Below are 16,717 nucleotides of genomic sequence, written 5' to 3' on the forward strand. Positions count from 1 at the left end.
GGATAAAATTATGTAAATAAAAATTATATTATACTTCTAGTTACATAATTCTAATAAATTGGATGCTACTTTGTCTTTATTTAGAATATTAAAGTGAAAAAAATTTAAGAAAAGCTTGTGGCGGTATAGGTACATACAAAGAATTTTTATCAACATCTTCAAGTTTTTCCATAAAATGTGGATCAGTGTCTGCAATACACGGATGTCCAATACTATGCCAAAATAAACATCGACAATTTCGGCATAGCTGTATCATTTCAGCATATTCTTCTCGTAATCCATAACATCTAAAATTATATTTTTATACTTACACAAACTAAATCCTTGAAATATTATTAATAAAAATAAGAATATTAAAATATGTTAAACTTACTTTCTTAACTTGTGATATATAAGCTGCCAGTCTTCACTGGTACTTGGTGAACTATCAATCACAGACTGTATTTGACGTGGACTAAAGTGAAATTGACATAATTCACGCCAGATACGTAATTCATCCACTAAACGTGCCATTACACCCCATGCATGTGCTGAACGCTCCAGATCACGATGATCAGCTAATCGTAACAACACTTCACGAACACACTCTTCTGGAAGTTGTTCAAATTGTGGTTCTTCATTATCACCAGGCTAAAATCACAATTTAACATTTAGAATAACATTTATTTTTAAAATTATCATAAAAATTAATGCTACTTGGCGAATTTCTATTTGATCAGCTATTTCATGAATACGATTAATAGTAGTCAAGTGTTGTTCCCATAAAATAGTTGATCCCAGTGGTCTGCCCCAACATGCACATTCAACAACCTCACGAAGTTGTCCTAAAAGACGGTCTAACATATGTTTGTTTTGTTGACTTTGAGATACTAAAATGAAATAAAATTAATTTAGATTTTAGATAAATATAGAAACAATAATGAACCATTTTTAATTAACACATACCTTGGTGAGCAACTTCTTCAATTATATTAAAGAGAACCCTTTGAGCACAACCAGACAATGCATTTAGTCTATGAGATACTAGGAGATCAAGAAGTTTACAAATATAATGAAAACGACGAACATCGTGCACAGCAGAACGAAAGTCTAATCGTTTGAGTGCCTCACTTAAACCATTAAACCCTGCAATCTAAAATATTCAATCATTTTACATATTTTGGGTTTATAAGAACAATCATATTATACATATAAATAAAAATAAAATAAGTTCTTAATTTTTACTACAATATTTAAAGCATATTATTATTACCTCTTTTGTACATTTTATTGTAATGTGACAATGAGGCTGTATAACACCATCATCTAAAAAAAAAATAATTGTTTATTATGTAGGTATTAATACATAAACATTGATGGACTGCTCATATAGTTTTGTTCTTCCCCTTCCCATATATATATATATAACGGTATATGTACACATTGCTATATCATATCTTCAAATATACATGTATATTGTATATAAATACAAATTAGTATTAAATATAAAATTGAGGTTGCTAGTTATATAAAATAATACCGATTTATAATTTGATATTATTATTTGATTAAAAATTACTATCCTCAAAGAGACCAGTATACCTACCCTAGTATAATATAAAATATTGCTTCCTAACTCTCCTCCCAAGATCACAACCCACAAGTAATTTCATTCAATAGGATAATTAGACAAATAAATTACCTACTGGTATACCTCATGATAAATATCTACATTTATATTTATATATTTTAATTTTAATATACATACATTTACTAAAATAAATGATTAAAAAGGTACATGTATATGATAAACATCTAACAAATATAGTTAAGTTTGCTAAACAAATTATTGGACCATGACAGTATAGGAAATTATATTATTTAAATTTTTTTTGTTAATAACAAAACAAAAAATAATTCTATGAATACCACAATTAGTTAATTCATCCAATTAGTAATTTTAGTACTTAACTTTATGGTTTATAACCTCAAATGGTTAAGATCAAATTGTATGCATTTAAAATATGAAATATGAGAGTAAATAGAAGAGTTATATGCTACAATACCAATTATAATATAATCAAATGTATTTATAATGTTTGAAAATATATTAATACATTATTATATACAAAAACACTTACGCTGGCTTTCACTAGAATATTTAGTTCTAGGACGTTTGAAATGATTAGTAGAGCCTTTGTTTTCTTTTTCCTCGGAATTTAAATCTTCATTCCTAAAAAAATATATACAAATAAGCAACTTATAAAATCTGTGTGCTATTAAATCCCATATGCTATAATAGGTTTTATTAATCAATTAAAATAGCCTTGTACCCTAGTAATACGGTTGAACAGACAGCAATAAATTATGACAATTATTATGAACCAATATAATATTTCTCTATGATAGTTAATCTTACATTTAATATAGGTAATATAATTATTAAAATCACAACAAATAAATATAAAAAGCTTAGTATTTAAATGACTTGTATAAATACCCATCAAATATCAATTACAATTTTAAATAATATAATTAATAATAATAAACCTGCATTAACTATAATTAAAAAATAAGGAATATTTTTCAATCTAAGAATTGAATTCAAGATAAAATGTTTGTAAATATTTAACTTTAAATTATTAATAATTTATTATATTATTTAGAATGATCAATGAACTATATAAAATATATATTATTATATTTACAAAATAAAAATCATATATAGATAAGTATTTATACGCAGATAAATTTAAACTACACTCACTCGCTTAGCGTTATATTAAAAAGAAACATCATGTACTTAGGCATCTAGTCTCAACTACAAAGATTATAAACTGGTAACTAGTTCTATAACTGCCAACTAGAGGAGTATTTATAATAAAGATTTGAATTATGAATTTAATAAATATTACTATAAATTCAATAGAAAATAGAAAAAGTAATTATAAATACTCATTATAAGTGCTCCTTATAATTTTAAACATCCTAGTTTTTCGGCCTTCTCTTTTTATTAGCCTTTAGGTCTACTATCATCTCCTTTTAATGGGTTCCTCCCAGTCATATAAACATCACCAGTTATGAGTACACAGACTTCCTGGTTGATGGTTAGATCCACTTGCAATCCTTCTCCTTATGGTACCCTTATTCTAATTTAATCACTCTACACCGCGAATACACCAACAAACTATGAATGATGGAATGGGAAATCTTTCCAGAATTATAATATGCCTTTGGAGTTTTGGCTGAAGAAAAATATTCAAAAACATCCCACCAAAGATGTGGTTTCTATCTCAATAGATTAGTCGTGGACTGATAATCAAGTAATCCAGATTACGCACTGGCTATAACCTGATACCATACAATTCTTACAAATTGGGGATTAAAAACAGTCCATACTGTACCCATTCTTACTGTATTTAACTACATAAATTAAAGATAACTTTATTAAATGTTTAATAAAAAAATCCTTTAGTTTATAAATTTTCGTTAGCTTTTATGTTAAAACGAGTGAAAATTGTTTTACCGGAATTTGGTAGGGAATGATGATTGGGTTCTATCTAGAAATCGATTACTAAAAAATATGATAAAGTCGATTGCCATGTTTGTAAGTCTACCATAGTTATCATTCATTCGGTGTAAAAGTTTGTCCCGATGCTTGCTCAGTGCTTTTTTGAATTCAAAGAGAATAAATGCGTATCGAAAATGGTAATTGAGTGTCTATAGCTATCAGTCCTCAACCGGTGCAAATCGATGCCTGGCTGGGCAACCCACCTTCAGTGAATTGTTATACCTCCCGATATAGTGACGTCGATAATCTGATGTTATATTGTAAGAAAAAAGTTAGGTAAAGTCGAATGACGTATTAATAACATTTAGTTGTTAGTTATCATTTAAACGCAACTAAACCTCCCAGGTATTAGGCAATCCGAATGCGTCGGATCACGGATAATGTTTGCGTAGTAAGTAAAATAAAAATATTATTGTTATTGTTTTATCATGACTCAATACCAAAAACAATATGAATAAGTTCATGAAATAAATAGGTAATATCTTAAAAATAATTTACTTATTTTTTAAATGCCACTGCGTAAAGTAAAATTTAATATTTACGTAAACATTTTAAGTTCTTAGGAATATTATTTTAAATTATAAAAATATAATAAAAATCGTTATTTATCATTTAAATATGTGATTTCGTCCAAATTTTAACTTTAATATCTTTAAAAAATAAACTTGAATATTTTTAAAATTTTTAGGTCTAGTATGATCTACTTATGATGATTATTGTTTTTAAATATTAAACCTTAGTTATACAAATTACAATTTTTATAAAATGCTATAATATTATAATATTTTATAATATCCTTTAGTTAATAAATTTTCGTGAACTTTTATGTTTAAAAGTATAAAAAAAATCTATACCAATTACCAATATATTTTTAATATTTATAAATAGATAAAGAATGGTTGTTGTTGTTTCTATTGTATTAAATTTTCAAGAATTTTGACCCAATGAAAAATGTTTATCGACATTATACCTATACAAAAAAAACTAAAATAGATATTAAAAAATTCTCATGAAATAGCTCAAAACGAGTCAAATTATACTATATATAAACTTAATAAAAAAAATTGAAAAACTTTTAAATTTCGACGGTTATTTGTTTTTAACTATAACAAAATAAAGAAAACAATTTTTTGAAAGAATTGTTTTAGTGTAAAAATTTCTGTTTTTCCTTATTTTTCCCGATTCTTAAGGAAAGTATTTTAAAATTTTAACTTTTGATTACCTTGCTCAAAAAAATTGTGAGACAGTGAGACACAAATAAATAACAGTTATCATTATAAAACCAATACTACATTATGTCATAGCTCCATTCAGAATTTAAGAAAACAATTAAATAATTTTTAGTAAATCAATTGTTAATATTTAAAATAAGTTATCTATTTTAAAATAATAAATATAACATGTTTACATTAAATCACATTATACCTATAATTATTAGAAATTATTGAATTAGTATAATATAATATATGCCATTATGGTATTATCCCATTAATTTGCCGAATTCACAATATTTACTAAGTATAAGTACCTAATAAGTAATAAGTACAAATATTTTCATTTTTAAATTAAATATTATTTAATGCGTAAATATGTATCTTTTGTTCTAAATTTAAAATTACATAAACAACTAAAAAACTTCTTACAATAAAGTATAATTTTATACAAAAACAAATCTTTGCATACTAACTGGACACGTTTTTAAGGTTTTGGAGGTCATCCAAATATTTTTATTACGTCTAAAAACCTCTATAGTTCAGCAAATGGCTTCTAGCCAATTTTACTTTAAATCAAAAGTGTAACCGCTAAAAGATTGTAAGTATTGGAAGTTAATTTTAGAAACAAATTATTACGTTTTGAGTTAGTGAGTTACACGTTTCAACATTTGCAAACACTTTGAATATAAGTTTATGGTTGATATAAATTTGTATTTAAATAAATATATATTGTATTACTAAAGATTAAATGGGAATTTATAATTCATATGTAAATATTAAATAAACTCTCTAAGAGAAAAAGAATGAATCGTGATGTCTTTGATTCATAATCATTATTTACTTTTGCACTGTTGTATATTAAAGTAAATATTATAAAATTTATTAATTTTATACTTGTATATTATAAATAAGCAAACATTTTTTTATTAAATCAGTGGTTTTAAACCTCTTCGCCTCTTCTATCCTTTACCCATTTTTTAAGTTGACAAAAAGTTCACGCCCCCTCCTATAAATTGAAAACAATGATAATCTAACCTTTTTTCATTTTTTCCTACATTATAAAATAAAAATAATTTAATAAATACAATTTTACTTCATAATGACTGCTTGCGTCTCCACAGGAATGTTTATACTCCCTCCCAAGTTAGGATACACTATATTAAATACTAAGTACGACAATTTTAATTTCAATAATAATAAATGCGTTATCAAAAAAAAACAATATTCAATATAAATTAGTACCTTTTTTATTAGTTCATACATTTTGATTTCTACACTATTAATTTAATGCCAAATCATCATATTATAGTATTTTAAAATACAATTTTAATAACAATTTTTAATTTAAAAAAAAACTATTACATGAATAAATTGCACAATTATTCTTTTACCTACAAACCAAAAGTTATATAATTGGAATACTAACAATCTCTTTACTCTTCTATGTTTCAGTACCTATGTGAAATACAGAAATCGTAATATTATTGTATATGTGTATAATAGCGACTTGCGTATATACTAGATTTATAAATATGTGACAGGTATATAAGTTATGTTACGCGGATTCATTTTCGTTACACATAAGTAATTTTATTCTTGTTTTCACTATCATAATAATTCCATTCTTTTTATGAATTAATTTAACAGGTGGATCCATTTGAATCTTACATGGAGCTTAATTTAATTAATATAATATTATATGAACACATATTATACATAACACATTTATATATGTCATAAGAACATAATATAAATATAAATTTCACTATATATAATTTTTTAACAAACACATACATTCAAATGTAATATAAAAATAACTGAAGATGTTATAATATTATTGGCCGGTTATATAAAAAAAAAAAAATTCATAATTTACAAAAATGTTATGGACTAATCATAAGCCACTAAATTAAATTGAAAAGACTACCTAGCTACTTTTAATTCAATATTTATTCATTAAATGTTTAATGATAGTTTATGCTAGTCCCTAATTTTGTGGGCAGTGGAAAATGACAAATAGACGAAAAAAAGTTTATATTTATAAGTTACAACCCTTAAATTATGTTTGTCTAGATATACTAACTAGTTTAGTAGCAAAATTTGCAAAAAAATAGGGATTCATTTATGCACTCTACAGTACAGTGTTCACGCTAACAGATATCACTAAATATTTCTGTTGGATGACTCAGTATTGAAATAGAGTTTGCTGAGAATGAAAGGGAGTACCGAAATACACATTTTCTGATAAATTTTAAATATATTTCCCTTTCGATACGCTCTGTGCAATACAGCTTACTTTTTTATTAAATGGAAACACCGTTTATTTCTAATTAAAAATTGGCAAATAAAATTTAATGTTGAAATTTAATATTTAGGAATAATCTTGTTTTTGACGAAATTTGTTCAACTGATACTTAAAAATCGAAATAATATCTCTGATATTCATATATAACAGGGGTACTTATCGGTTATCGCAACTAACTTTCTTTACGGGTAATTTAAAGAAAAGAATTAAAAGTTACTAAAACTATTATAAAAACTAAGAATACAAATAATTAACTTGAAAAAGAAAATGTTCAGCATTTAAAATGCCTAAAAAATCAAAAAAAAAAATAGGAGTAAATACGTTTGGTATTTATACTTTTATAAACACTAAATAGCTCTCAACCTATGCCGGTCGTTACGTAATTTTTTGAATTAATTTTAAGTGTTATATTTTTTGTTATTAATGTATAAGTTATTTATAATATAAAGCTCATACAATGTCAAATGTCATATCACATATTATAATATATGGCTTAAATATTGAACACCATTATATTATTCTTACTAGGTAATTGATAATTTTTCAAAATATTTAATAATGAAAAAAAACCAATAGAGGATTGTAAATAATTGTAAGGTTTTAAGTCACTATACGGTCTATTGTACAAACTTAAAAAGTTTCTACTTGCACCTTATTTTCTTTTAATTAAATCGTACCTGATAAATCGCTTTATTACCGTCCGCTTAAACACTATACTTACTCAAATCGTTACACACCTAAAACAAATCCCTCAAGCAGTCAGGCAAGTGACATCATTCCCTTCTTATGCTCAATTTTCACTCATGAAATCCCTAGTACTTTCTATAAATCTCTAAGTACATGTACATCATATACAGACGAGTAAGACGACTAAAAACCACTAATAACCGGCTCTCACCGCCTACACATAGAACTTAAGCGTAAAACTGTTAACTCTATAATTCACCTCCTAAAACCACTCTTGAAATCCAAAATCTCTCTATCCAATAAAATTATCATATACAAGTCAATAATTCGACCAGTTTAAACATACGGTATTCAGTTATGGGGTTCATCAAAGCCATTCAAGACCAAAACGCTTCAAGCGTTTCAATCCATTTTCTTACAACTAGTAACGTCTTCTCATACAAAGATAAAAAAAACCAATAGATAATATCTAAAAAGTACCTGGTCGGGTGACACTGTTGAGTATCTTCCCATAAACGTAACTTCCTGTCGATTAATAACAATTTATCAAATTTACTCATTATAATAATTGTATTGTATAGATTGCAAATACATTTTTTAATAAAAATAATAAAATAAAAATCTTAACTACTTTTGGGTAAAATAAAATGATTTTTAAATGCAGATTATTGTGAAAAAAAATGATCTTGTTTTATATAAAAATAAATCACTAATCTTTATAGGTACCTATGTATGAACAGTCAAAAAAAAGATTTTCAACGAATATATAACTTCGTAGTGTGGTAGGTACTACAAAACTATTATCATTATGTTTATTTCAATATTTTGAATTTTCAATAGTGTTACGACTATTATGATAATTATTAATATTTATGACTTAATACTAATATTTTTAAGGTTCAGGACCTATCACTTTCACGTATCATACTATATAATGGTCCTCAATATAGCTATTTAAACAACGTCGAGAAAGCAGAATATTTGCCATAAGAAAAATCAGACAGCACCTATAATTATCAATTATATATTTTGTTAAAATGTATGTTTTTTAATTCCATTTGTTAACTTATATTATCTCGTATGGAAGTAGCTTTTATGGATTCTATATTTCAAGAAATTTCAATAAAGATATTGGTTTTACAATAATTAGTACTTTTTTTGTTTTATCTATCATTTTAACGTAAGAAATAAGAAGTGCCAATTTACACTACCTGGAAGGCGTAGGTACTAGGTACATTTTTAAAATTAATTAGTAGTTTTAAAAAAATTAACAATTATGTATAACTTTGAAATTTACAATAAAATTATTTAAAAATAATCTTTTTTAGCTATTTTGAATACCCACCAAAATTTTCTCACATAACCCAAACTTTTCAAAATTTCATCAATATTTCATACACCGCTTATCTACAAAGTTACCCCCTCCCCCCTCCCCCCAAAAAAGTGTACGGCTTTACTCCTTGCATTAGGTGACAGCCGACAAATGTCAAGTGTATATCGTCATTGAGAAAGCAATGTTATATATATATTGTATTAAATTTGGATTCGATGATTGATTCATTGCATACGAAAACCAATTTTGAACAGACATTCAGTCAGCCCATACTACTAAGTACATTTATAATATTGCTATTAAATAAATAAATTTTACTTTTTACTTTTTTAAGTATTAGTAATAGTAATAGTAGTATAGTACCTAATTACAATTAAAGTATTTATAATCAATTGTAATACGGTAGATTGAATTAATTTATACCGAAAATATTGTATTTAAAAATGCCATTACGTGTATAAAATATATTGACACACGTTAGTTTCAAGTCCCTACGAATAATTATATTATACTTGAACAACAAAAAAATAACTAAAATTGTTATTATTTGTTTAAATATTTAATGTTAACCAAATTTGAATTTTAAATGTCTGCAAAAAAAAAAATTGTTTATATATTTTTAATTCCAGTATAAAATATACTTATACGAAGAACCTTATATAAAACTTTAATTTCTTTAGCTATAAAAATAGAACATTTTATAAATTTTTAAATAAAAAATGATTTACACAATTTTGAGATTTAATTAAACTAGTAAAAAAAATAATCGTTCCTATTAATATTTATAAATATTAAATATTAAATATCTTTAATAAAACTTACGAATAACCTTATATTAAACTTTCAAACTTTTTGGAAAAGCCAAAAATCTTTAATCAATATTTTTAAAAAAAAAATGAAAATTTCAAACGTCAATAACTAGCTTAAAAAAATCTTCAAAAAGAAAATTATATTATACGTATAAAAAGTTCTAAATAATGATCTAAAAAAAATAATTAATAAACAAAGCATAATAGGTATTAACTGCAGATAAATTAATACCAATACATTCATTGTTTAATTAAGAATTTAAAATGTTTATATTATAATTATTATTATTATTAATTTTCTGCGAAGTATATTCAATTTTATAATAATATGAGGTACATGTATTAGGTATATATATATATAAATGTAATACGGTTTTCTTGATTGGTGGATATGGATATCGCCAGAAAAATGATGTCCCACTGGCCTATAACGCCTAAATGCACCACTACTATAGGTAAATAAATGATTTTTATATCAATTTATACATCGCCGCACCAACATATTAAGACTAGGGGAACACCGTCTAATATATTTTTTAGCGCTCCTAAGAAAAAGTTCTCGCACAATCAGAAAAATGATCTTAACATGAATTTTATTAAGCAACTATGAATGATCCATTTTTATTTCGGTGTATAAAGGAATATGAAAGGATAAAACCCGATAAAGATCAACTATAATTATGAAAATAAATTCATTTAAAAAAATATATAAATGGTAAGTTTATCCAATAAAAATACTATTACATAAGTCATTGTATTTAATAATATTGTTATTTGTATTCAACTAATTTTTATAATTATAGGACAAATTGAAAAGGGAGTGTGGTGGTAATTCGTATAGATAATAATAGATACCTACCAAATATATTATTACCAAAATATTTTTAATGTAGATAAGTCAATATTTTCTTACCAGTTATCAATTTGATCAGTCTTCTCTTCGTCTGAATGGTCAGAAACAGAATATCTGAAAAATGATGTAATATAGTGAATACTGGATATTGAATTAAAAAAAAAAATACATAATAAATAAACAAAAAGTAAATACACAATAAAATGTAAGATTCATAATTAAAATAAAAAAATATTAAACGATAGCTTAATTCAAATAATATGAGCGATGTGTTTAATAGTTCTATAAAGTTTTATAAGAAAACTCCGTGAATTTGAATTCATGTAGAAGTGATGCAAAAGGTGTTCATGGTTCAAAGACGAAAAAAGAATTAGGTACCTACCTAAATTTAAATTGCACTGTTTAATATCGACTATTGTTGATAATTTTTATAGAAATTTGACTGGACATTTAACTTTTTTTATCTATACCTACCACCTATACATTTAATCTTTCGTAAATATACTGTACGTAGGTACTACCATTTTTACCTGGTCAATAAATGATCTTGTTGTCCTAGTAAAAAATTACAGCATTCTAGGATTTTCTTTTTTTCCCATCCTTCTTCTGTTTTTACCCATACTTCCCCTGGAGATCGCCAATCCTTTGATATAAATGGCATTATATTAATACTGTGACAAATATATTTTCTCAAACGAGTGTATAAATAAGTAAGAAAAACTATTATATTTGTATGTAGGTATAAGGGGAAAATTGAGAATGAACTACAAGCCGTACGTCAGAAACGTACGGAATGAGAACAAAGACTGAAAAAAGAAAAGAGTGACAAGAAACTCGAGAGACCAGAGAACTGACAACGGCGCAGTATCAAAATAATAACAAAACGTTATTTTGCACATGCGCAATGTACTTGATCACAAAAATATAAACACGACGAATAGCAGTGGTTCGTAAAATATTCCAATAACCGCTCAGGCACAGACGTAACACGGAATACGTTTTTTTATGACCTACCTACCTATCACAATTTTTTAATATTAATATAGTATACCTTAATTTATAATATGAATATATGTACTATAATATATTATATATATGTAAGTATATGTATATCATAGATCGTGCTACCCACTTAAGGTAATCCAATATTGTGATTAACTAAGTAGTATATAAATATAAAATACAATATTAATATCTTCAGTCTGAGACATGAGTGCAATGTATTGCTTATTATGTGATCCAACTTTACACTGATTACTGAACAGTGAACACTGCTGTCCTTTTTATTTTTTAATACATAACAATTAACAACAGATAAATAAGCACTAATCCATTATTATTTATTTACCTTTATAAAGTAGAATAATTCAAAACATTGTACCTATACGAAATAAAATTTAAAAATAAAGACAACAAACAATATTGCAGTTATTTTATTAAAAATGTGGCAATCAAAATATATTAAAGAAACGCATTTAAATCAACTGCAGTTCTGTCTTTTTATTACATCATTATAATAATTAATCACGTCAACAAATAAATAGGAAATTAATAATATTTTTAACATAATTGTTATGTACCTAAGATTATAGAATATAAAATATTATAATTAATATAGATACCTAATATATATTATAGTACAATAATTAATAAAATAAACTATGCTAAGTACTATAATAATAATTATACGATATCATACATCCATACAGATTATTAACTATATATACATAACAAATTACAAAATAATGTAGCATAAATTATCATTGTCCTTATTAAAATTTTTTGAAAAATTCATCAATTTCAGAATTATGCATTTTTTAGTATGAACTTATTAGGTATATGAAAATTTTGATTTGAGTAATAAAATTATGGGTATTTTTCTAGATGTCAGATAAGCATTTGATTATCATAATTAATCATAAATTCATGAAGTATATTAGGTACTTAAAAAATTGTATTATGCTGGAATGAGAGGTACCCAGGTATCTACTGAAAATTATTTTATTAGACCGTATATTATAACTGATAGAGTGATAGGGACGATAGGGTACAGGAAGTTAAAATTTATGATAAATATAGCAAATCACTAAAAGTAAATCACGGTGTATTTACACAAGGCACTGTACTTGGGGCCCATTTTTTTAAAATATATATTAAGTATTAATAGATTTCATAATATTAATGTCGATGTTAATATTGTATGTTTTGCATGATGATACTATTATAATTCTTGTAAACGAAAAAAGTATTGATTAATTGTACGAGTATATCAAAGCATTCAAAACTAATAAAAATCTTTGAAGCAGTAAATTCATGGTTCAATAATAGTCTTCTTGAATTCAATTTAACAAAATATAATTATATTATTCTAAATATTCAAAATATGAATCTAAATATTGAACAAAAATTATTCTGAATATTCAAAATACTTTTTGTCTGAAAAATAATTATAGTGATTGTATTTGTCTGAATGTCAAAAAAGTGAATTCAAAAAAAGAGTATATTACGGACTATTAATTGATTTTCAATTAAAATTGTTAATTTATATAGTCACATAAACTATATTATGTGAGTTGTGTGACTAAAACGTAAATTATTTTTGTATTTAGTGGTTTGCTATCCATATTTAATAAACACCAACTGAAGTTATTCATGTATTATTTATGTAATCAGTTACTTTATGTGGAATAGAATAATAATGAATAAGATCATTAAATATATTTTAAGTTAACCTATAGCAGTAAGTACTACAAATACTGATTTTTTTATAACTGAAATTTAATGTATTCAATTTTGATAAATTGCTTAACAAATTTAGCTATAAATATTAGGCTTAAGTATTATTAGCTTATAAATATAAAAAATGCTTTCCAATATTCTGTCATAACTCATAATTATAATAATACTCGACTAAAAAAAAAATTTTGATACCAAGTGCTGCTTGAGTGACTGAGTCGTACAATAGTGCTTTGTAGACATTTTGAAATAAATAATCATAATTTCTTTATAACGTTTAATCTATTTAATCATTATATATAATGATTATTTGTTTAGTTTTTTTGTTTTTCGTATTCACCTTTCTAAGGCTGCAAAAGAGTTGTATTTCAAATACTGAATTGTGTCTCTAAGTTTTTTCAGGTTACACACAAGTTTGGTCAAACTAATATAAATTAAAATTAAAAATAACTATTCAAATAATTTTAATAATATTACATATCAGGCAAAAATTTAAATAAAACAATTTTTATAAATTCAAATTGTGAAATTATTGTCTTATTAAATATATGTGAGTATTATACGATATTGAAATGGATAATTTTCTTGATTTGAAATTTTAAAAACTTTTTTACTTAAATTAACGAAACATATTTTATTCTTGTGTAAAATATCGATTTGAATTTATCAGCATACAACTTGTTTAAAACAATTGGGTATCCCACTTTTATCATTGAGACACAACCACATAACTCGTGTACGAAAAATTTCGTCGGGACACAACTCGGTTAACTGCGCTTTGTAAAGATGTTAGTTGCTATACTACTAGCATTTAGCAATATTTATCACTATATATTTATATTATCTAATTTAAGAACCTTTCATCTCCAACACAAGCTTCTGCTTATAGGGGATGAGCAAACTATGTTATATTTATGAAAACTATGTTGTTGTTTATTTTCAAATATATTATTGTTATTATTATATAGATTTATAGATACATAATGTATACTTATTCTTTTACTTACGGTAAATTAAATTAATATATTCACATTAAACCACATAGGTAAATCACAAAACGTCAAATTAATAGATACATAGGATTATCATAATCATACATACTAGATAATTATAACTTATAAGAGTATCATCCATAGATATACTCTATATTGATATTAAAAAATATACAATATACCAAGATGGATATATATATATATATATATCCACTTTTCAATATACCTACAAACTACATATATTTTAGAAAGGTATTATATAATTTAAAATATATTTTTTGAATCTATATAATAATTAATAATTATTACTAATTATTATATTTAATAATCATCCCAGTTATATCGCGTACCTATAAGTTATAATGGCTATACATACACGCTCATACAATAATCGCATATGTTTAATTAATATATATTATTGCATAATAAATTATAAGATATAAAAATTTGCGAACTTTGATAATTAATACTAAATCAACTAAACGGCATATCTACTGGCTATGAAAGTAGGTACAACAATACTAGGTACTATATATATTGTTATACTCTGTGATACTACCTACTTAATATTATATATTTATACTTATCTAAATAGTAAATATTAAACATATAATAATAAATTATTATACCTATACGCATATACATAACTAATATAACTATATATTATATTATTATTATAACTTATTACTTATAAGGTATCCATTAAATTAAATTGTAACTAAAATAAAATACTAATACAAAAAAATAAGCAACTGGGTTCCTACTGGTCTGGTATACATTAGGTTTTAAGTGGGTGAGGGGTGAATATGTTAAATTTAAATTCAGTAATGTATAATATATAAAAACGATGCTAAACGGAGATGGTCTGTCAGCCTATCATCACTAATGTACCTAAATTTAATGATATTAAAATATAACCATCTCTAATTTAAACCTAATTGCCATGTAGACGTTCAATAGATTTTTAGCTTATAAGATTTAGATGATTAGATTAATGGTAATAATATTTGTAAACCTCAGAGTTGATAATCTATATGTTTTTCTAAGAAACTTGGAGTAAAGCATAAGCAACTTGCGTAAAAATTGGCTGCTAGGGTTATTTTTTAAAAATTCTAAACGTGTAGACTGTAGGGCTATGACCTATGTACATAGTATGTACACTATTTAGTACTCGCTATGTAATGGCAAAACTAAGTAAAAAAATATGAGGAAGAAATAAAGAAATAATTTATTTATCAAAATCAAAACCATAATCTAGTTAAAGCTTTTTTTTTACACTATACCTAGTTACTAATTAGTCTTAAAACTTATTTCATCATGGGTTAGAAATAAATCGTAGATACCTTATCATTTAATAATATTGAATGGGTACATGGTACATAAGAGTTCATTTAAAATTTAAATAAAGTGCTACATTTCTTTGAAAAAAATAATGTGATGAATGATGATTATCTATTTTAGAATCATAATTCATGAAAAAAAATTACTTTATAGATAGTTGTAACCCAGACAATGCAATAACATTGACAATACATTATCCAATATATGTAGGGATGGGTACTTATATTAAATACACTCTATATTTATTTTAAAAATGTATAGGTACTATTAATTGACAAATCAAGAGTGACGGGAAATGATACCTTTGCCCCTTACAATTTCCACTAATAGTACCTAACCTATTAATAATAATATAATCATAGGTACCTACTCTAGTAGAAGCCTTTTTAATATAAAATTATAAATAGACAATAGCTTAAAATTAATTTGAAAATGCCATAGTGTTTAATGTATCTATACTCTATAGTATAATAAAATAATATACTTATGTATGCAAACATTTATAATATAGTCCCTAAATATATTTTTGTATAATCATTAAATTATTAAATTTAATTATCTTTATTTAAAAATCTCATTTCAACCAAATTTAAACTACCTATACCTTTAAAAAAAATTGTACACATAGTATATACATATTTTAGATTTTAAGTAGAGCAATAAATGTATTGATTTTACATTGATGTATGTTTTTTTTTGTCTGTCATCACTTTTTAAGGCAGTAAAATAATAAAAATGTTTAGATTTTCAAATAAATGTGTGGCTTCTGGTAGCAAACCTAGCTGGTACTTTGTGTGTCAAATGTTTATATTATCATTTTATATATATATTTTTTTCTATAAGTGTTAATAAAAAGTCATTTTCTGGGTTAAAATTCTTGGATATTTAATACAAGAT

General features: G+C 24.6%; 1 protein-coding gene across 2 annotated transcripts; it reads right to left on the bottom strand.

Annotated features, from left to right (window-relative positions):
• Positions 1 to 34: 34 nt before the first annotated feature.
• LOC113561173 (F-box only protein 25) lies at positions 35 to 11,563 on the bottom strand. 2 transcript variants are annotated; one of them, XM_026967445.1, is made up of 9 exons: positions 11,282 to 11,563; positions 10,812 to 10,865; positions 8,237 to 8,281; positions 2,121 to 2,212; positions 1,253 to 1,305; positions 946 to 1,132; positions 697 to 869; positions 374 to 630; positions 35 to 287 (listed from the first exon to the last, which is right to left on the bottom strand). In XM_026967445.1, exons 1-9 carry the CDS (start codon positions 11,410 to 11,412, stop codon positions 89 to 91), a joined length of 1,191 nt encoding a protein of 396 aa, XP_026823246.1. In that variant the 5' UTR covers positions 11,413 to 11,563; the 3' UTR covers positions 35 to 88. The 2 variants fall into 2 exon arrangements, with proteins under 2 accessions (XP_026823246.1, XP_026823247.1); XM_026967446.1 differs by lacking the exon at positions 8,237 to 8,281.
• Between the last annotated feature and the right edge of the window lie 5,154 nt (positions 11,564 to 16,717).

This window comes from Rhopalosiphum maidis, chromosome 1 (genome assembly GCF_003676215.2).
Source record: "Rhopalosiphum maidis isolate BTI-1 chromosome 1, ASM367621v3, whole genome shotgun sequence".
In the NCBI taxonomy this organism is placed as follows: domain Eukaryota; kingdom Metazoa; phylum Arthropoda; class Insecta; order Hemiptera; family Aphididae; genus Rhopalosiphum; species Rhopalosiphum maidis.